Below are 23377 nucleotides of genomic sequence, written 5' to 3'. Positions count from 1 at the left end.
TCAGGAGATAAAAGACCTGGTAGACTAATGCAATTTTTTCCCCTTGTCCCCCAAAGTCTTGCCTGAGGTTGTACGGATAGCCTAAGAAATATTTACTTTCCCCAGTTCTTCCAACTAAATATTCATGATAAAAGGCTTATTAGTACACATATCCAGTATAAAGTCACAGGTGGCTGTATCTTAACACTCAGGATATTTGAATTGGGAGAGAGCAACCTAACTCTGAACCAGCCCAATTTTGTCCATCCCTGTAATAATCTAACCTACTTTATCCACTGTACCTCAATCTGCCCTGTACTGTTACAGTAATGTAGCTATTCCTTGCTTTGTTCCATCTTCTTTTGTAAAACACATCTCTTCCACCAGTAAATCTTTAGCAAGCCTTTTGCCCTTCTACAAATTATCAAGAATTACTGAATGATCAGATCAATTATTTCTTACCTCCTTCACCAATCATATCAGCACCATCCAATCTAGCAACCAAAATAACATTTTCAGTGTATGAAACAAGCAAAGATGAGTCAACAAAATAGTGAATAATTTACATACTGTTGTAATACTGCAACCATGAAAAACTATGCTTAAAACTCCATGGAAGGGGCAATATAGTGTACAGTACTGGAAAGGATACTGAACTTAGATTGTGAAGACCCAGGTTTAAGTCCACCTCTGACAGAAATATACTATATGACTTTTGGCTAGTCACTATCTCTTAGCTCAACCTACCTCTTTTTTGTTTGGGAAAGACTAGAAGAGGGTATGCAATGCATGTTGAGCTTCTGAAGAAAAGATAAGATCAAAATCTGTCAAATATAAATATCTGGTAATTCATAAATGTATAACAAATGTAAATAGACATTTTTAATCTGTGTCTGTTACATCACTTAATTGTACACAAAAACCGCCAATCCATCCATCCTGCTTTCTTCAGTATGCATCATTAAAGGACTCAAAGGAAGACTACAAATAAAAGGGAGACTGTGATAGGTCCTTTCCCAGACATAGTTTAAAATATATGTAGTTAGCAGATAGCAGCACCTACCAACCTTAAGTGATTTCAGAAGCGAAGCACACAGAGTCCTAGTTACCACTTGGATGGTGGACTCCTTGGGAAGTCCACGATTATAGGCAAAGAAAATTATATGGCATATTCATGAAATTACCAGAAAGCAAGCATAACTTGAAAGAGAGTTTACCTTTAACATAATTACATCTATCTATATATATATACATACATACACACACACACAAAGCAGTTAACACTACTGAATTAGAACGCAATGTCCAAGTTGGGTGATAGAGGAGAAGTGAAGTCACCAAAAGATGTGTGCATTAGTCCTTTGCCATAGAATTGTCTATAAATACAATGTTAAAATAGATTTGTTTACTAAATAAATATTTTATTCCATTTTCCAACCAACTAAAAAAGATTGCAAGACAGTATTTCTATACACACATAATACTAGTTGTTCATCTGAAAATTAAAATGATTATTGCTTACTAATTTATCCCAGTATGCTTTCTTGCCAGTACAAAGGACTTACTGTTTACTGAAGCTGATACAGTCAGGTCCAGAAATATTGGGACATCGACACGATTCTAACATCTTTGGCTCTATACACCACCACAATGGATTTGGAATGAAACAAACACAATGTGCTTTAACTGCAGACTGTCAGCTTTAATTTGAGGGTATATACATCCAACTCAGGTGAACGGTGTAGGAATTACAACAGTTTGCATATGTGCCTCCCACTTATTAAGGGACCAAAAGTAATGGGACAGAATAATAATCATACATCAAACTTTCCCTTTTTAATACTTGGTTGCAAATCCGTTGCAGTCAATCACAGCCTGAAGCCTGGAATGCATAGACATCACCAGACACTGGGTTTCATCCCTGGTGATGCTCTGCCAGGCCTCTACTGCAACTGTCTTCAGTTCCTGCTTGTTCTTGGGGCATTTTCGCTTCAGTTTTGTCTTCAGCAAGTGAAATGCATGCTCAATGGGATTCAAGTCAGGTGATTGACTTGGCCATTGCATAACATTCCATTTCTGCCCCTTCAAAAACTCTTTGGTTGCTTTTGCAGTATGCTTTGGGTCATTGTCCTTCTGTACTGTGAAGCGCCGTCCAATGAGTTCTGCAGCATTTGGCTGAATGTGAGCAGATAATATTGCCCGAAACACTGCAGGATTCATCCTGCTGCTTTTGTCAGCAGTCACATCATCAATAAATACAAGAGAACCAGTTCCATTGGCAGCCATACATGCCCACGCCATGACACTACCACCACGCTTCACTGATGAGGTGGTATGCTTAGGATCATGAGCAGTTCCTTTCCTTCTCCATACTCTTCTCTTCCCATCACTCTGGTACAAGTTGATCTTGGTCTCATCTGTCCATAGGATGTTGTTCCAGAACTGTGAAGGCTTTTTTAGATGTCGTTTGGCAAACTCTAATCTGGCCTTCCTGTTTTTGAGGCTCACCAATGGTTTACATCTTGTGGTGAACCCTCTGTATTCACTCTGGTGAAGTCTTCTTTTGATTGTTGACTTTGACACACATACACCTACCTCCTGGAGAGTGTTCTTGATCTGGCCAACTGTTGTGAAGGGTGTTTTCTTCACCAGGGAAAGGATTCTTCGGTCATCCACCACAGTTGTTTTGCGTTGTCTCCCGGGTCTTTTGGTGTTGCTGAGCTCACCGGTGCATTCCTTCTTTTTGAGAATGTTCCAAACAGTTGTTTTGGCCACGCCTAATGTTCTTGCTATCTCTCTGATGGGTTTGTTTTGTTTCTTCAGCCTAATGATGGCTTGCTTCACTGATAGTGACAGCTTTGGAACTCATCTTGAGAGTTGACAGCAACAGATTCCAAATGCAAATAGCACACTTAAAATGAACTCTGGGCCTTTTATCTGCACATTGTAATTGGGGTACTGAGGGAATATCACACACCTGGCCATGGAACAGCTGAGAAGCCAATTGGCCCATTACTTTTGGTCCCTTAACAAGTGGGAGGCACATATGCAAACTGTTGTAATTCCTACACCGTTCACCTGAGTTGGATGTACATACCCTCAAATTAAAGCTGACAGTCTGCAGTTAAGGCACATTGTGTTTGTTTCATTCCAAATCCATTGTGGTGGTGTATAGAGCCAAAGATGTTAGAATTGTGTCGATGTCCCAATATTTCTGGACCTGACTGTATATCAGTAAGCACAAACAAGATGATGGTTATATGCTAAATATAAAATTGTAATTAATGTTGGAGTTTATTGTGCATAGTTATATTGGTATATTATAGTAAGAGTGAATGTAACATTTGTAATATTTTTATCCTGTCCTTTCTGCCCAAAATGCAAATCAGTATATTGGACGTTTTGGTAATGTTCTGCAACTTCTCCTGAATGCATCTTGCAAACTTCCATAGAAGACATGCAGAATTTCAAAGAAAAAAATTGTAGCATAATAAAGACTAATACATGTACTATAGGAAGAAAAGAGAAAATTGAATCTGAAAACTATCTTCAAGAAAAGATCTCACCCAGAAGAAGACCAAGACTTGTTCTTTAGGATCCAGTGAGCAGGACATGGGATAACAGTTTTACATTACAGGAAAGTATATTCCTGTTGAGCATTAGGAAAAATGTCATTTAAGTAAGAGCTGTTTGACAGTGGCACCAAATAAGCAGAGAGGAAGTGGGTTTCTCATCACTGGATGCATTCAAACAAAGGCTGCACAGCCATCTGTCACAATTGCTTTGATCTGGATTCCTGCATTGAACAGGGGGTTGGATTCAATGCCTAAATGCTGCTTTCCAGCTCGATGAGTCTATAATTGGTAACTTTTCTTACAAGAAAAAATGCTATTTACCATGCAGATTTTTTTGTTAGGAGTTTGAAAAATATTTCAGAGACAAAAGTAAAGATCAGAGTTAGAATTAGGATAGCAAACAAACTGAATGATGTCTTCCTTCCTTCCCTCTAAATAAAACAGTTGACATCAGTTGGGAAGAGGTGTCACATTTCTTAAGCTCTGAAAAATGTTGCTTTCAACATACACAAATCCTACATAAATAGACCCTCCTTTAGAAAATAGTTGTAGATACAATTACCAGAAAAATTGCAGACTTAATTTGTTGCATCAGAAGGAAAAAAAAAAAAGAATCTTATAGTCCTAAATCTAATACACTGATTGTAACATATGTTTGGGGGAATATGCTATAGATGTATGATATGTTACCCTTGATACAGGAATTTAAATACACATCCAGTTTGGTTCTTTTTTTCTCTTTTTTGTGACAACAGTGAGATTAGTAGTAAAATAAAATGTTGCAAGGACGGTGTTAACTTCTACACTGACAGTGGCCATTCACAAAATAATTGTTAGATGTGATACATACATTCTGTATATTTCTTTATTCAATGATTTTCATCAAGTATCTTAGAGAAATAGATATGGGTAATAATTGTCTTAAAACAAAATTATAGATGCCATCTCAAGTAGTTTGAGCAAGTTTTGCCTTTGCACTGTAGGAAAAGTGTTCCTGCAGAGTTTGGAATGATATATTGGTTTTCAGTATTCCATTAATCTGAAGTCTATAAGAGGAACCAGATAGTACATTACTTGTATCAACTTTCATGTTTCTTACCATATTATATATCACTACTGATAATATTACATTGACATTAGAAAAATGCCAGAAATTTACTTTAAGAATCACCATTATCAAGTACTTAAATATTATTTGCTAAAAATGTATTATAGAACTCTGAATGCTTCTTAATTTCCAAAGTATTAATAGGACTAGGACACCACTACAAGTTTGATTTCTTCTGGTTAACACACAGAGAGAACTGACTTATTTTTCTAGAAATGTAAACGCAAAACCTGGTGGAACCAAATCTTTAAAACACTACAAGTATGAATTGTGCAACAGGGCAAATGTACTACCAGTTTTAGCAGACTCTAGCTCTATAAATAGCATATTTTAACTCTAAAACCTTAGACATTGCTTTAATACGATTTGAGTATTTTTTAAAGGTAACATGTTTCTGTATGCACAGAGACAGGAGAGGATTTCAGCAGTCTCTCAAATTTCACAATATCTTATTGAAGCATCTTATATATAATTATTTAGTACACATAGAAGAAAAGATTAGATTAGTACATTTCATGTTGGAAGGCAATATGATCCAATCCTGACACCATTCAAACAAAAGTAATATATTAATTTAATCTCCTGTTCAAGTACAGAGCAAAATTGACTTATGTTTCCAATTAAGTGGCGGTGATTTAGTTGCAAACAATCATAGATTTCCCTTATAACTAGCAAAGAGAACAAATAGCTGTAAACAGATGTCCAGGATAGTTTGCTTTTTAAAATTGTAGCCTCAAAGAGATTTCCTATATAAAAGTAGTAATTCAAATCATGACAAAAGGACGGGGTATAATTGAATCTGTGTCAACAAGCTACATATCATGTAGTTGATCACCAGAAATCCATATATAAAAACAGACACATTAATGCAGCTAAGTAGGATATCTATTTGTTTTCATATACACTGATTCAAGCTAACAAATCCTCATATGCCACAGAATTATACTGACCAGCATTAATGCTCTCAGCAGGCCAGAAAACCTGTAAGACCTACTAAGACAACACTGGACAAAATTCTAGGGGACACAGTACCTGCGTCTTTTACCCAGATTCTAATTTTTACAATTTCACTTTAAAGTTGTTGAAATAAGCAGTGTAGGAGTGTGATACACTGATCCTATTATATTAACTGACCAATTCTCCTAACAACATAGGTAAAGCATTACAATATTCCACTCTATTCTTTTTAAAAAGGTTACACAACAGGAGTGAAGTAGTATACCTTAACACATTTCATAAAGATAGGGAGATATACATTTTCATTTTTCTGTGAAGAAATCATAACCTCAGCCAATCTAATAGTGCAGATTCTGTGTATCAGTCATTTATTTATTTTATTTATATTTCAAATTTAGATACCACCCATCTCACAAAAAAAAGGACTTAAGTCTTCCAAGAACAACCTATAACAATACTTGCAAATTACACTTCAAAGTTTGCTTGCAGCATAGTATTTACCACCCAATATTTATAAGATTGTAGCCTGGAATAATTTCATGGGCGAATTTAGTCTTCTATGAAATACTATCAAGCTCATGACCCATAGTCTTAACAAACCTCATCTGACTCCTAATCATTCCTATTTTAAACAAAAAGTCCTACAGAAATAAGATACAAGCAACAGAGATGAAGTACCAAAAGTCAGAAGTGATTTTAGCATACTACCAAGAACTACACTCCTACTCCAGATATTCACTGCTTTGAGACTGAAAAGAAAAATACACATCCACCAACCCATCAAAATTTTAAATACATATCCAGTGCTAGTATCTCAGGCTTTTACAAGATCAATCCCTGCATGTACTGCTTTGGATATTCAAAATAACCATCTAGTCTGCAAAATGCTAACACACATAAGTTCCAAACTGAGATTTAAAAACTGCTATAAATTATATTCTTTAATAAGGGATTATTACCTCTGTTCACCTGTGATGGGAGCCACTCTGAAGTTACCATATCAGCATAAGGAATATCCCAAGTGGAACGAAACTGCAAAAGAGCAAAACAGATTTCCACTCTATGCATAACAGTCACCAGGAAAATCTTAAATATACTTACTAGGACATAAATGCTACTGCATTCAGTGAGGTTTACTTCTCAGTATACATTTGTAGGGTAACGATTTTTATTCTATTGCATTGCAGCATATTCCACTGTAGCAAATGGAATCATATTCATGCTGCATAACTGCATATTTATTGTGGGACAAGAATGCTGGGATGCTTCATAAAGCCTACATGCAGTGCTTAAAGGTTTTCCATACAGGTTTCAGATTCTTAGCTGAAACGGTATTAAAAGGAACCTTATGTATCATCTTAATTTGTTGAACTAGATTTAATCAGCCAGAGCTTATGCCAATTTTTAAGGTACCACAAGAATTGCTGCAACAAACATCTCTCTGAAAAGTATTAAAAGAATCCTTATTACATCTCTAGTTTTGAGTGATGTTGACTCCTATTTGAAAGGTTGGCAGAAAATGTAAAAACCATCATGGCAACCTTGATAGTTCTATTAACTAAGACCATATGAGGTTTTCTTACTCCTCAGTCATCAATCCTGTTACTTGGTTTACTCTAATTTATTCTCAGGTAACTGTTCACATGATTACAGCACCAGTCTATGCAATAAAACATCAATTTATAAAAACCAGCTTTTAAAATACTTAGTAACTGATTTGTGCACAATAATTTATAAATTGCACCAAACAAGCCTTTCACATGTACAAGAAGCCTTGGGCTATTCCATTTGGTAACTTCAATATCTGTATAATACACAAAGTTACAATATTGTGGTGCCTAGGTTTGTATGTTCTCTAAATATATCATGTGAAACAGCCCTGAGATGGAGGAAACTTAAGTAAAAAAATTCACATCCTACGCAATGAAGGGACTTGTCATACTTCCTTAGAACAAGTTACAAATATTTGTAAGGTTTACTGTTAGAACAGTTAGAAAATCAACTTACTTCCAAAATTAGGGTTGGTGGAAACAATGTTTCAAAATTAATTTCTTTTTCTTACTATACTGAAAATTAAGATACTTACCTGTTAATTTAAGGGTTTCCTATTAATGATACACAATTAAAGATGATAGTACTCAGTATGTCTCTTATACCTGGTACCTCATAAATTCTGCTGAACCCCTCTTTTTTGCTTTCAAAGAAATGTTGTCTCCACCCACTGGAATTCTGCACTGAAGTATATTCTAAATAGTTTGTTGGGGGAAAACAACAAATGTGTACACGTTTATTTTACATTTCTCTCCTACCTATCTAGAAAAAAATATCCAATTTGCTAACAAAAAAAAAGTACAAAATGGAAACGTTATTTAAAATTTAATTAAAACCACAACTACATTAAAAACAATTACAAAAATCCAAGAGCCAGTATGGTGCAGCGATCAAACTGTTGAACTGGCAATGGGGAGACCCAGGTTCTAGTCTACCTTCAGCCACAGAAGGAAGGAGGAAATGATTTGTACATTGCCCTGAGCTCCTGAAGGAAAGACAGAATATAAGTCTAATAAATAACAGTTAAATAAAATAAAAATAGTTCCACAATCACAGATAAAATTTATAAATCAAACTCCAATTGGAAAACATTCTTCTCCATATGTGAAATGCCTATAATCTGATGGCAGTTTTCAAAAGGACAAGGAAGAATAAGCTATTCAGATTTAATTATACAAAACTGAGGTCCTGTGGGTAAAGAAATCAGTTCCTGTATATGAAGGCTCACAACTAATCTTAGAGTCTCCCTGAAGGACCAAATATGCAGCTTGGCAGTTGTCCTGGATTCTGCATTAATGGGAAGCTCAGGTAGCAGCCAGTAATACTGCTTACCAATTTAGACTAGTTTGCCAGCTGTAATCCTATCCAAAGACAGATCTTGTTTTAGCTATCTATGTACCAACAACGCTTAAATGGATTATTATAATGCAATGTACTTGAAATTATCCTAGAAAATGATTTAGAAATTTCAAATGGTAGGGACTATACTTGTTCATATACTGTTGAGGGCATAGTAGTGGTATCATGAAAATCTTATATTACATCAGCTGTATTTGGTTGCCAACACATTTCTCTATTTCATGTGCTCGTTTTAGACTTTAAAGCTTGAAATAGTTTGAAAACATAATACCTGAAGAAGCATTTTTATTCATATCATCCTGCCCATATCCTAGAATCACAGCACATAAAAGGGACAGGGTTCTGTCAGTGCCAAATACACATCTTTGGAATGTATTACTTTGGGCAATGCAATAGACCTTTTCCTTGCAATCAGGTAGAAGAGCAGTAAAACATATTTGTGTAACTCTGTCAAAAACTGATTTATTGGGCTGCTGAATGAAATAAATATTTGCTATAAATTTAATTGGATTTTAATGTTTGTATTAGGCTGGAAACTTTAGTTCTGTCCATTGGTTATTGAGGTTTTTTTAATACTTAAAAGCAAGATATATTTGCTTACTTAAATTAGAGAGAAAAATATTAGAGTTATTATTTCCCTGTAAGTGTAGATGTCGGCTTTGTATTCTTACAGATGTAACTTATTCAGAAGAAACTATCCTTTTAAGAGAGAGGTTCCTATACCATTACTAAGCATGTGGAAAAAGCAAATATAATTGGTGTAGCAATTTTTATACCTGCAGAAAAGCCTTTTTATATTCCTCTTGCATACAATTATTAAGGGTATTAGATCCCTGCCTTCTTTGCGTCGGCTATCTTATTTCCAGATCTGTAAAAAGATGGATTTTAATGTATTTTAATAAAGAATCAAATGTACAGAGCAATCTTACAGAACATATATAATTTATACTGAACAAAGTAGAATTTACTCCAAGGTGAGATTATGCAGAATTGCAGCTCTGATTGTGATATCCTATACATGTTTATTCAAGAATTATTTTTCATTTAAATGGGCTTCCTTCCAGGAAAATGCAGCCTGATTGATTCAGTCACCCAGCCCAATCCAATGTCTTCTGTTTGGATAACAGTACTGTAGCCAGTACTATAGTAACAATGTTACAAACTACATTTTTAAGTAAGCCATAATGGTTTAACACATATTAAGCCATAAGCCAAGATTTATAACCATAGTTAATAAACAACACTATCTGGGTTCCTAATTTATAGGGTAAACAAATTATCTTATAAATTACCTCAATATGTGAACCCAGTGTGACTTACTTGTGGCACATCAACAGTTACTAATTTATTACAAGTTCCCTAGCTAATTCTCTGGTAAAAATTATTTGCTACAAGAAAGTAGTTATTAGGTCATCTTGAATAATATTTTTTTTCATTCTGTAACAGTAGTAGAATAATTAAATAATTGTTTATAGGAGATCAATAGGGGTGTTTTTTATTCTGCCCACCCACCCCGGTCCCAAAACTGGGGTTAAAACATAGAGACAACATATTACTGTGAAGCTTTCAACTTCTCTCAAGATTACATAGTTTCAACCTCCCACATTTACCCCACCTCTGAATAAAGTACCTTCAGTTACAAATATATAGCAATTTTTAATTTAAGGTAAATTATACATTGGCCAAGTAAACTCAGTCAAGCAAATCTGCTATTTCCTGGGTTATCAGAGAGAAAATTAGCTAATAGTCTATTCTGAAAAATCTGTCACTATATCCCAGGGCTACAAATGTGTGATTAGTCAAACTGTCATGGTTTCTTTTCTATTGTGCTGAACATCAGGGCTGCACGAAGATCTGAATTTGATGGACAAAATCTATTCAGGGTATATGTAGTACTATCAGAACATCTTAAAACCAAATGTGTATTTTCCCAGGATTGTGCATTAGCAGTGGAGGGCAGCCAGCTAAACCCAGAGAAAGATACAGCTTCTTTAAGGTGTTCACAACAAATGTTACGTCAGGCCCATGCACACTGGAAACCACATTTTGCCTTCTGAATGTAGACTGTTGCACAGCTCTACAGAATTCAATATTCAGCACTTTGTCACATGGATCTTTCATGTTAACCCTGCTTAAAAACAACAACATACTGGCTCCTAGCCAATAAATGGGAGGACTACAATACATTACTCATCTTTACAAACATTTACACACATCTGTCCACACTCTGCGCTTTAGAATGGGGTGGGGGAGACAAGTTTAAAGAGGCGCACAGTTTGAGCTTCCAATATAACTTGAAACCTGCCAAAATCATGATACAATAGGACTGAAAAGTGGCGATATTGGTAAATTATTGGCATCTATAACAAAAGTTCTCTATGTATATTTATACTAGAAAAAATACCAATAAATACCAATAAGAAATACATGGGGGGGGGGTGTTGTATTACTCCCATTCATACAGATATAAGACAACTGCCCAGATAAGGCCACCAAGCATTCCTATTCATCGGGGGGGGGGGACCTTAACCCAAAAGCTATAGTACAAAAATATCTTTATTAAGGTTAAGAAAAATGTCAGAATATTTAAGTAAGTATTTTGTTTTTCTAGGCATTTTTTCAGTCTTAAAATTAAGCAAATTGGGAGATTGTGTTGGGGAATAAGACAAAGGAGCTATGAGGGAAGAAAAGTAAAAGGCTAGTAGCTGGTAACACTATTAAAATGGAATATAAGAGAGAAATTTAAGTAGACCATACTAGTTGAAAACAATTACCAGGCTGCACTACGATATACAGGGGGAAGTTTAAAAATGGCCATTCCCTCATTACTGATTTTTTTTTAAACTCCTCACAGTCCACCAAGACTACATCCTTTACTACTAAGTATTGAAACTATGTACAAATTTAAACAACTTTTGCTCACAGACCCTGATATTAAAACAAGAGGGGCTTAAGCTGTTCTAATCCCAGGTTATACAGAGTTTTTCAGATCAAACTAGCCTTTTCAAATGTAACCAGAAACAAACCAGGGGCAAAAAAAAAAAAATCATTCTACATTAACAAGTATAATCAACATTTGGTCTAGTCTCCTAAAATGTGAGATCTGTACAGTGCTTTCAGAGGAGTGTAAAATCTCCCTGATGGCAAACTCTGGAGATGTTCTTGGGAGAGTAGTTCAGTGATTCCTAAACATTCTTAACTAAATTTTGTCAACAATCCATTAAGGCAGGGACGGGTAACTTTAATATTTGGAGGGGGATGAAGCTGCAAAGAGATGAGACACATTGCACATATGGGTAGGGGAAAACATTTGGAATTTATGTTTTTTAAAACTGTGATACTTCTTTGGATTTTTTAAAATTTGGTATGCACTTACATCTTAAGTGCAGTGTAAGACCTATTTTACCCCCACAACAACAGTCTTGTGAGGTACATTGGGCTGAAATAAAAATATTGACCCAAAGTCACCCAGTGAGCTTCCATGATCACTTCCTACATTCTATAACTGCATAAACCTCTTCATTCTTGTGCAACTGCTTTCATTTGAACTAAGTAATCTAGAAATTAGTAGGCAATGCTACCTCTTAAGATGCTGACAAAATTCAAGAGAGGGAAAAACCTTTATCTTCAGATGCTTGTCATTTACTAGACTGGAAAAAATGATGTGGGTTAAATTTCAGGCTTGGAACCCATGAGAAACAAGTTTTATTTTATTTTAGGCAATTGACAGGACAAATGTTTCCCATCTCACCCAAAACTTATTTATACTTTTATATCAGCATCTCTTGCATTTAAGATGAGCTACACTTTAAATAGGAATCCCAATTTCAGGGTCTACTTTATTTTGTACATTATCACACACAAGATGAGACATTCACCTTTGCACACAAACTGCATGTTTATTCCTGTTGGTCAATATCTGAATACATAAATAAAATGAAGCACTGGGTTTTTAGTCAGAAGAAAGTTCCTGAAATTATCTGTTGCAGTTGTTATTGGGAAAGAAGTTAGGACTCTTTACCTCTCTCCATTAACTCACTCTTGCTCAACTGATTCCTGCATCCTTTCTATCATGAAAACAGATTACCTTTATTTTTGGAAATTCAGATATTCTGGATAGTTTTGAGAGAATAGTTCAATTTATTTTTATTTATTTATTAAATTTATATGCTGCCCATCTCCCCCAGAGGATGACTCTGGGAGGCTCACAATTAAAATCAAACTTTAAAAAGAGTAAAAATATAAATATCCATATTAAATTAGCTAAAAAATACTAAATTAATAGCCTTTGATAGCTAGGATGCTACTTCAAGAACTGGAATGCACATTGAGAAAACGGAAAATAAAGATGTCCTCAAGTTAAGCTCCAATTCTGATGACCACATGGGCCACAAAGATGCAATTTTCTTAGCAACTCTACAGAAGTAGTTTGTCACTGCTTTCTTCCATTTTGTTTGTTTGTTTTACTTTACAATCTGGTTTATAGCCCTGTTATTCCTTGATAATCTTTCATCCAAGTACTAACCAGCCCAACTCTGTTTAGTTTCAAGTCCAGATTCCTACCCATTATTCTTTAGGTTGGCACTTCACTATTTGTATTATATCCCTTTCCCCTACTGGGACCCAAAGGAAACATTTATATATAAACAAAGAAAAAGGAGTAGGAAGCACTACCACAATGTCTAAGTGTTTGCTTAATATATTCCTTCCTTTGCAAATTTTGCTCCAATACCAGTTTTCTAGTGCCCTCCAGATATCCTGATATAAATATGAACATATCCTGATATAAATATGATCAATGAACATTGACAGTTTCAGTAAACCAGCAAATCATATCTGGCATCTCTATGTTTCCAGCCCCACCCACACCCATCTTTTCCAGAGTTCTCTCATTATTCTTATGTTAGCAACTTTTATACAGAGAAAACTAACTAGTTTTCAGATCTAATTTCCAATTCTTCCAGATGTCACTTGCAATACTATGCAGCACTGGCAGCTGGGAACATGTCTGAGATAATTGCTTTATCTGCCTATCTTCACAGAGGTAAGCATTGGGACTTGCTCTCATATAAATGTTTATGGAACTGCAGTTTTACCTACTTTAACTACATTCAGAAATACACAAGCAAAAACAACAGCTATAAATGCACCTTCTTGTCTACAAAGTGGAACATTTGATGAAAACTCAATCAAACAATTAATTATGAGTGGACCAGAAACTGACATACAGAAGTCAGCAAGAAATGAAAAAGTCTTCAATAACAGCCATATGAACCTGCTCTGTCTTTTCTAAAAGCATACAGTAGCTACTCTTTGTATACAAAACACATACGTGTTTATTATATTGAGGAAAACAAAACAAACCATAATACATCTTTAAAATATTCCATTAAAAATGCTGAGTTTGATGAGGATGACAAGATGCATTTCATATGGGTGAAAATACATATCCATCACTAGAGCTACTGTAGTGATTCCCTCCATCCATGCCCAGATAATTCAAACAATCCTAGAAGTTCATCAACATTTACAAATACCTGATGTCAAGACATGACCAAATGATCTACCTGCACTGACAAAAGAACTTCGGAAAGCAGCTATTAACAATCTTAATCACTTTAAATAACTGTATGTTCTTGACATTAAAAGAAAATATATTTTCAATAAAATAAAAAAAGAATTATTTAGAACTGATACTAATGATCAGAAATGTATTACATTTATTAGACTTATGCATTGATATTCAGAACATGGGCAAGAATAACAAAGATCCCTCAAATTTCAATTCTATAGCATCACTGAGATATGTGGCTTTAATTAAACCAATAAAATACTGCATCAGGATTAAAACAAAAAACAATTATCCACAATTGTGCATTTTTATATTTTGAAAGCTGCCGTGCTTTGGGTTTTCTCTAGAGCAGCTAGCTGAATGTTTGTCAGCAAAGGGTTCCTTCCAATTTGATGTAGGACAACTTTAAAAGAAATATTTTGACTATATGAAGACTATGGCATCCATTTTTAAAATTGAATATGTGTTCTCTCTTTTGGAGTCAGAGTGGGAAAGCAGAAAGGTAAATCTATGCTCTACCTTTTCATTGCCTACTCTTTCCCCAGCCGCAATCACTTACAAATTTGAGGGTTCACTATCAAAAACATGCCTTATCTCACTGAAGTGCTAAAACCGTATGGGCAGAAGTGGCATATCATTCACACTCTTTGCTCTGGACAACATAATGGGAAAGACTGGGCTCAATGATGCTGGAGAAGAGTAAGCGTGATGCTTATTTCTGCTCGCTCGTCCTCTTCTCTCTCTCAGTAGGGAAGGCTGGGATCATCAGCTGCCTAAGAAAGTCAATTATGGATGCTTTGAAAAGATAGCAATTTGTTATTTATTTATTATGAGTACTGCACTTTGTATTATCAATGAGAGAGGAAGATGTTTATGGCAGTTCCTGCCTCAGGTGCCGAAATAATTCACTGACCTTGGGACAGTCTACCTCTCTGAGGCAGCAAAATACCTTGTTCTTGTCTTGCTTACACTCCCGCCCTTATCCCTCCCATGCCTAATGGCAGAACCCTTTGGAAGGGCAGCACGGCTGGGTCAACCGGTGCTCTTTGCAGGCAACACTGCAGGCCCGAGTCCCGCCCGCTTTACCACCAGGCCCAGAGAGGCGAAAGACAGCAAAGCAAAGGAAGCCCTCTATCCCCGCAAAAAGGAACGCCTGCCTTCTCCGGCCCACACGCCCAGGGCATCCTTGCCGGCCCTCCTCTCCACCGCGCCGCCCTGAGCAGCAGGAGCAGTCGCTGCCTTCGCTCGCCCCCTTCAGCGTCCCGGATCCTGCGCTTACCGTGGCACCGCCCGGAGCGAAGGACAGGCAGCGGGAGACAGCGGCCGCTCATTTACCCCTTTCCGCGGGCCAGCGAGCATCAGGCCAGCGACCTCTCAAAACTAGAAGGAGGGATGGCCGGTGCCACAGCGCGGACCCGAAGCCAAGCGACCGGACTGAAACCTGACCTCCCAGAGGCTGCTCCGCTCAGCAAGGGCTGGACGCAGCCGGCGCCCACGGGCTTCTACGCGGTTCTGGGGCCTTCTAAGCGCCCTCCAACCCCACTCGGCTATACCCCAGCCTCCCACCACGCCGAATCCGAGAGCGCCTCCTCCGCAGCTCTCTTCGTGCCGAGTCTGCCCGGCTGAGCCCGCACCTCACCTGCCGGCGGCGAGGCGCCCAAGCTCCTGGGTCACACGCTCCGCAGAACTTTTGTCATTTACACCCTCCCCCGCCCCACTGGCCGACAACAGCGGCGGCGGCGGCGGCTCACTCCTCCTACGTCACGCCTGCTGAGCCTGACGCTATCGCGCACTTCCGCCCCATTGGCTCACCAGAGGCCTGAGGGCGGTATTAGCATATCGCCACGACGACAGCCCAAGCCTATTCCCGCCCTCTACGAGGAAGAGTTGTTTCTCTTGCTCGCCGTCAGTCAGCCCTGGGCCCCCCCCTGGTGGTCCTCCGGGACTGAGGGTTCTTCTTTCACCGGAGCCGCGTTGTTGAGCCTGTGCGTGCGTGTCACAGGGCTGTCTGTGGGCGGAGAGGTTGCTTAACCGGGGTTAAGAGACGCTCGGCTCTTTACTGAAGCATAATTCGTTCTCCGCAATCGCGCTGACAGATGAAGCAGGCAGTAGACAACGACCCAGCTGTTTTAAAAGTACTCTAGTGCAAAAGCAGTCTCAGAATTTAAGCCGGCATTTCAAGATCTGCACCTGCTCACGGGGCACAGAGCGTAATTTGTAACAGGCACCCCGAAACTGGAGTCCTCTAGATGTAGCTGACTACAACTCCCGTCAGCAGGTATTTGGGAAGATAAAGCCAAACACAGATTTAGAATTTCAGAGGGGAAAAAAAAAAACACTTGTTAGATTTAAGAGATGAGCTAATAGTATCTTGTACCAGCGACAATTTCAATTCTTCCTGAGAATTTTTTGCCTTGTGCTGTGTGAATGTGTTTTCAATTATTTTGAAACCATGGTTTAATTTAGATTCCATCACCCTGGTCCCCTATAGATGGTTTGACAGCTCCCATGCATTAGCTAGAACTAATAGTAGCCCTATTTATTTATTTATTTTGAGCCTTTGAGTCATTGTTGACTCCTGGTGATTACCTGGACAAGTCCCTGCAGTTTTCTTGGCATGGTTTTTTGGAAATGGTTTGCCATTGCCTTCTTCCTAGGGCTGAGAGAGAATGACTGGCTCAAGGTCATCCAGCTGGCTTCCTATCTAAGATGGGACTAGAGCTCACAGTCTCCCCCGTTTCTAGCCCAGTGCCTTAAACCACTACGCCAGACTGGCTGTCTTAGTCCAATACTAACTGGTAAACTAATAGTAACCAAAGGGGGAGGATGATTCAAACTGTTAAAAACGAGGGTAGTCTAGTTAATCCAATAGAACAGAATATATGGAGCTCAGGGTTGAACTGTGGAATCCTTGGTGCTCTCTGAGCTTGGTTGCAGACATTTCATTACCCAGCTAGTTAACATCATCAGTGCTAGTGAGTGTGGTGTTTTCTCCCTGTCTATATACAGTAGCTTGCCCTTGAGTGCCTGACCACTCAACCCACTACAGGACAACCAGCACAAACTATGAAAAGGATAACACTACCATATATCAAAAACATATCAGAAACAACTAACAGACTATTACAAGCACATGGCATCACCATAGCACACAAACCAACTGAAATCCTCCAAAACATCTTAAATAAACCAAAAGACCCAGTAGCCCAAGAAGAAAAAACAGGAGTCATCTACAACATACAGCGTAAGGACTGTAACAGCTACTATGTAGGACAGACAGGCAGAAGACTAACAGAGTGCATCCATAGATACCAAATAGCAGTCAGAAGAACAATGAAAACTCCTTAATCTCACAACACATGGACAGAGTTAACCACAATTTCAACTGTGAGAATCCTAGACCAGGCTAAATCCAGAACACTAGGGAATTCCTGGAAGCTTGGCATTCAGACAAATTAGCCATCAATAGACACATAGAAATAAATCATATTTACACACCATTCAAGAGAGACAATAAAAAAGCTAAGGAAACAAAAAGAACACATCCCCTCCAGCAGCCAAGACCCAGATAAGCATGGATTAACACCAGACAATCAAGCAGAAAACAATACCCTAATCAAGAACTACCAAGGAGAAAAGCATACCCCCACCAAAGCTGGCAGAACAAGGTACTGTATATAAACAGGGAGAAAACCCCACACTCACTTGCACTGATGTTGTTACCTAATTGGGTAATGAAACGTCTGCAAGCAAACAACCAAGCTCAGAGAGCACCAAGGACTCCAGAGTCTTATTAATCTTGGCTGATTAATTTTGAACTGTTTTTCTGTAACACCCCATAGAGATATTTAGCTTTGTAATTGTACAGTGGAGTCAATCAAGATTTAATATTGTTACATTGAAACCAGTTATCCAAGTGGTGAGAAGTGTCAGCAGCACAGTGCTTACCTTTCTTCTTTTTTGAAAAGATACACATAGCTGCTTCTTGGGGTGTTATAATTTTTTTATATAAATAAATAGGTGGAGGCACAGGTTAAATTTCAGAAAATTCCAATGCATTTGAATGCAAGCATCCAGAAATGCTTAAAAAGCTTGAATTCAAAACTCCATGTCTTTTCCTCAAACTAGTCTCTCTTCATAAAATACCTGGACTGCCTCATGTTTAAGGGAAAGAAGCAGTCAGTGCCCTTCAGATATTTTGGACAAGAACTGTCATACATTTAGATCATGAGTTATGCCTAGCATTTTATTGGAGTTGTAGCCCAAAATACCTGAAGACCATTATGTTGTTTACCCCGAATGCATTCTCATGGTATTGGTTCAAGTGATTATTGACATATTTTATCAGATATAAGATTCTGGCCAGGTATTGCCTGAAGGCATCCTATAGTGAAAACCCAACTCAAAGAGTGGATCCAGACAATTTATAAACCCTAAGGCCAAGTTGTTAAACTACAATTGTTGTATTTACATAGCATGCTGGGCCAAAGCAAATAATTGTTATGGCCTAACATAATGGTCTGGTTCACGCTACACACTAAAACAGTGGTTGAGGTCCCACAATAGTCTGAACTACAAAATATTCAGCTCTGTTTTAACCTAGTCTAGCATATTGCCGAACTCAGCCAAAGAAATTCAGTAGTATATTTTGGAGTTCTAGGGTTGAGTGCCATTGAAATCTTCCTGATTAAAGTTGACTATATCCGAGTAAAAAGAAAGTTGGCATTAAATTTCCTTATCCTAATGTATATGTACACATTTTTGTGTGCAAAACAAAATTTACATGATTTATTTACACATTTTTGTTTTAAACTTTAGAAAAATAGTTTTAGATGATGGGAGGCACGTTCAACTCTATCATGTGAAAAATAGTGAAATAGCACTAGCAATTCACATATGTTTACCCAAATACTGAATAAAAATATGTACACAAGTTGAACTCTGAAGTACACAGGAGCGTATTACCAGACTGGTTCCCATCAGTACATTTTCTAATGGGAGACTAGAAATTATTATTGGGTTGTCTTTAATTCAGATTGATATGTGTGAACAATGCAGAAAGAATGCTTATTAGTATAAATATTTGGAGAATTGCTCACATGAGATGTTTGTTCTACCTGGAGGACACAACGCCAAGCAGAAAATATTTAATAAATTTTACCTGTTGTATTTTTTTATATATTTAGACACTGGAGATGAAAACAACGTATTAGCAAAACACCAGAGCTAATGGAAGCAGCTTCGTATAAGTAAAAAATAATTTATTTTCCTTTGCAAATGTGTATGTATATTTACAGATACTTCTTTAATTTCAAATATTGGTCTCAGAGCTTAGCCCAAGTAATCATAAACCTAGTACCTAATTACTTGAATGTTTGGTTGATACTGAATGGAAAGCAATACTACCAAGTAATAGAATGGACCTGGTGCTAGTTTGGCTGAAAATTTTACTTGGGAAATAATCAAGGACTTAACAGAGGGTCTGAGTGTTCTTAAATTATTCTAGACTCTAGAATGTAGCTTGGGAACTGGGGTAGTGACTGACGGAGTTTACAGTCCTGGAGGGAGATACGGGAGTTGTCAGCCCGAGCTGGCTTTAATGAAGCTTCCTTGGGGTGCAGTTCTATTGTACCTGAATAATGTGAAACAGGATTAGCAACTGGGTTCTTTTTACTAGCCTGCTTGCTTCTGCTCTACTACAAAACCACTTTATGTCTCTCATATACTGCCCAGTCGAATAGAAAAAAAAATCTGAGTTATTCCTCTAAAGACCTTGGAAAATAAAACAACTCAAACCAATTTAACCATATACATAAGAACTAAAATCCTGTAAACCTTCACAAGTCAGTCATCTTGGCATCATATTTTTACACCCCCCATCTTCTGAAGCTAGGCAAGAGGTAACTAGTGAGAATGCTTTCTTTATGGAACATTGTTTCTGTGGGAGATTCACCTGGTCCTCAGTCTTTTTCTTTTCTGGCTCCAGGCAGAAAAGGTTTCTAAAAAAATGAGTTGAGCCTCAATTTACTTAATGGGAGAATTTTTGCTCTTTGTTGTGTTGTTTTAACTGCCCTACTGGCCACCTTGAAAACTATACTGATATCAGAGGATACAGCATTTTCATTATTAAATGGCTTACCAGAGGCTGGGATTTAAAGGAAACACCGGATAGGTGTAGGAGGTACACTTAGCTACTACCCAGGTTTTACTGACCATAGCAGGCAACAGCAGCCTGCAATAATGCAACAGCATATGGCCCCAAACTCTTTTGTGGACCCCAGAATCTTTTACAGCATGTTGTAGTAGCTGTCATGTGCACAAGACAGAATTATTCAACTACCAAACATCAGTTACAGAGTTTCCAGTTTTTAAATATAAAACATATCTTTATATTTTCTAAGTCCTAAAATAGATTTAATATTAAAAGAAACCCCCTTTTTACTTCATACAAGCTCCCTTTTGTCTTACTGAAAATCAGTAAATGGAATTCCTAGGATTAAATTGAGTCCCTTGAGATTCATAGCTTACTTCATTTGTTACCTCACTGGCAAGAGAAGGCTGTGGAGGCAATAGCAGTACCATCTGCTTTGACCAGTTTGTAAAACAGAAGTTGAGCTCTCAGTCCTCCATTCTGATTTGGTCCCCAAAGAGGCCTTCTTAGAAATTTAATTCTTAAATAAATTTAAAAAAAAACTCACTGCCAATATGGTACTGGGCACATATGATCAGAAATAACTCTCTAAAACCCTGGAAAGCTGCTGCTACACTAGTCAGAGTAGAACATACAAGCCTACAAAGATATTACCCTGACATCAGACATGACAGCCTATGATCATATATGAAGTCCTGTAACTCTTTCACTTACTGGATGATGGTTTACAATCTTGGTAGGAGACTGATTATAAGACATCACTATTTCCTCTCCTGAACTGTTAAAATGTATTATTACAGCCACCTGAATAGGTACACACATCTTCAGTAAGTAGCAGCTCATATTCAGTGCAACTACTTATTTAGTTATGCTACTAAATGTGTGGAATTGTAGATCAAGCTAGGTGTGACATATGTGACAATTTATTGTTGTATTTATGACAATTCAGGGAAAGTATATCCTTTCCCACTGCAGGTAGGAAGTAGCATGCATGCCTGAGTATGTCCTATAATGGCAAAATCCTTGCACTTACAAAGTTAATATGCCCAGGGGAAGATTAGGTCAGAAATCTTTTTTCCTATAATGCAGTTACTACATGAAAGATTTTCTCCCTAATACATGGAAAGCATTCAACCATGTCTTGCAGTTATTTTTGGACAATTTAGAAAGTATTTAGCATTTCATCTGCTGTAGGTGCTACACCTACTGTTATCAGGTACTCCCCTTTTCTTCATTTTTGTCTTGTGGGGGTGTTTCTTCAACTTCCCAGTCTCATCTACAACTCTTCAACTTCTTGGTGAACTCCTATCAAAGTCCTAACCAGGTCAGACTCTGCTCAGCCTCTGTAAAATCAGCCAAAGACAGCTAGCTGCTGCCACCTGTGACTAGAATTACTTATGCAGGAACCGGAAATTGTTTTTCACAGCTGAAAGTTGTACATCAAGTCATCACTACTCACAGGATATACACAGTATCCGTTCTGATTCAAAACATTTTGCAATATTTTCATCGTGCTTCAAAATCTTGCTTGATAATGCAATCAGGGAACAACAGAAAGGAGTGTACATTGCTATGGGCAACAATAGCCTCTCACCTCTTTCAGTTTTTTTTAAAAGATACTTTCTGAATCTGTCTCTTAAGCACATCATTAACAATGGAACAAGATTGTGTTTATTCTCTATTTCAGTTTCCAGATTGTTGTGACTTAATTAAATAGGAAGGACTTGAAATTTAAAAAACACGCTTAGGGCTAGAATTTTACCTTCATAGATTAACATGGAATTATTTTCTCCTTTACTTATTATCTCTTCCTTTCTTGAGGTGTTCCTTCTCCTGACAATTCTCATCTCCATTCTGATGTCCGCTTAGAGATTCTATTTCTCTCTCTTTTTTTTTAATAAGACATTTTCCTAAGGAGGCTATCCATTCCCCTGTTACCTAGTCATAGCAACAATGCTCACAGTCCTTGATATAATAAGGGCTGGCTCTTCCATTGCCTGCTCTTGTTCAAAATACTTCTTAGTTGGCTCTTAAAATTCATTTTTCTCATAATTATCTAAGGAAACTTAAATGGGCTGAAGCCAATTATCAAGGAAAATGGTGGCCTCCCCTTCACAGACTGGACAGCCACCTGTTGAGGATGTTTTAATTTGGAATTTCAACCCAAATATTCAGCTTAAAAGTTTGCATTACATAGTGCATACACCAGCAGCGTAATGAAACCAAACATCAAATTTCTATCTTTGTAATCTTTTCTATTAGATGCTGATTTGTCTCAAAACATTAGGTACATAACATTTTCAGAAATCATTACATAAACTCTGGTTATTTCCTTTCAACTGATGACTAATACAAGGTTAGTTAAATGACACAGTTAACTAATGATACTGTTTGCCAAAAGGAAAAGGACTAGATTTTTAAAACACATTTCAATTGTTCAGACGATATATTTTACAATTAATTTTTTTTAGAGAGAATGACAGAATTCTTGGCATATTACAGCAGTGGTTACAATGACCACCAACTGTTAGAAATTTTAATTCCATAGTATGATACAACGTGACCAGAACTCTTCTTCAATTGCTGAGACCAAATAGAGTGTGCCATGGGGGAACCATAATCCCATACTTAAATCATACTTCTGAAGTTTTGAGCAGGAAGCAATATTTATATGTATATGTATAAAACTTCAGGGGCAACTCTAGCGCATAAATCAAACTGTCAGGATACTGTGTGGCTTAACAGAAGAGATCATCACAATTCTTGTCTATACAATTTTTACATATGTTCAGTATTTATAGACTATAATAATCATTAAGCTGCCATGACGCTTATTTTCTGGTCACTAAATTTCAATTAAGTGGGTTTGTTTTTCTTCTGAGGCTAATCAGAGGGTTTCTGAGCTGGGATTATCCTTTTCTGGCATCGGCATCTGCTTCTCTGTCACTCCATTTACATTTTCCTTGCTCTCATTCTTCACAGCATCAGATTTTTTTTTTTCCAGACTTTGCTTCAATTTGACAGATGACTCTCTCTTGGACAGGATTGCAGGATTAAAGCCAGAGAATCCTCCGCTCGCCACAGTACGCTTTTCTAGAAACCAGAAAAGAAAAGCACATGGCCAA

General features: G+C 37.4%; 2 protein-coding genes across 13 annotated transcripts in view; both read right to left on the bottom strand.

Moving 5' to 3' along the window:
• PPARD (peroxisome proliferator activated receptor delta) overlaps positions 1-15888 on the bottom strand; it is a 61337-nt gene extending 45449 nt beyond the window's left edge. For 2 of the 10 annotated variants that reach the window (XM_088128498.1, XM_025163686.2), the window contains exons 1-3: positions 15741-15888; positions 9306-9397; positions 6579-6651 (exon numbers count right to left, since the gene is read on the bottom strand). The gene's annotated coding sequence lies outside the window, so the exon portion shown is untranslated. Of the gene's footprint in view, positions 1-6578; positions 6652-9305; positions 9398-15380; positions 15696-15740 lie in introns of those variants that run through there. The other 8 variants (XM_007423655.4, XM_025163689.2, XM_088128500.1 and 5 more) reach the window with 6 other exon arrangements.
• A 3454-nt stretch (positions 15889-19342) lies between these two features.
• Positions 19343-23377, bottom strand: part of DEF6 (DEF6 guanine nucleotide exchange factor) — a 59543-nt gene continuing 55508 nt past the window's right edge. For all 3 annotated transcript variants that reach the window (XM_025163682.2, XM_007423651.4, XM_025163684.2), the window contains one exon: positions 19343-23345. In XM_025163682.2, the coding sequence (XP_025019450.1) occupies positions 23140-23345 (206 nt within the window). In that variant the 3' untranslated portion in view covers positions 19343-23139. The remainder of the gene's footprint in view (positions 23346-23377) is intronic.

Source organism: Python bivittatus, unplaced genomic scaffold (assembly GCF_059951505.1).
Source record: "Python bivittatus isolate LINGU-HERP-01145 unplaced genomic scaffold, Pbiv_v1 ctg000700_np1212, whole genome shotgun sequence".
In the NCBI taxonomy this organism is placed as follows: Eukaryota; Metazoa; Chordata; class Lepidosauria; order Squamata; family Pythonidae; genus Python; species Python bivittatus.
Note: the sequence above shows the minus strand (reverse complement) of the source record. Positions and strands in the feature narration are given on the sequence as shown.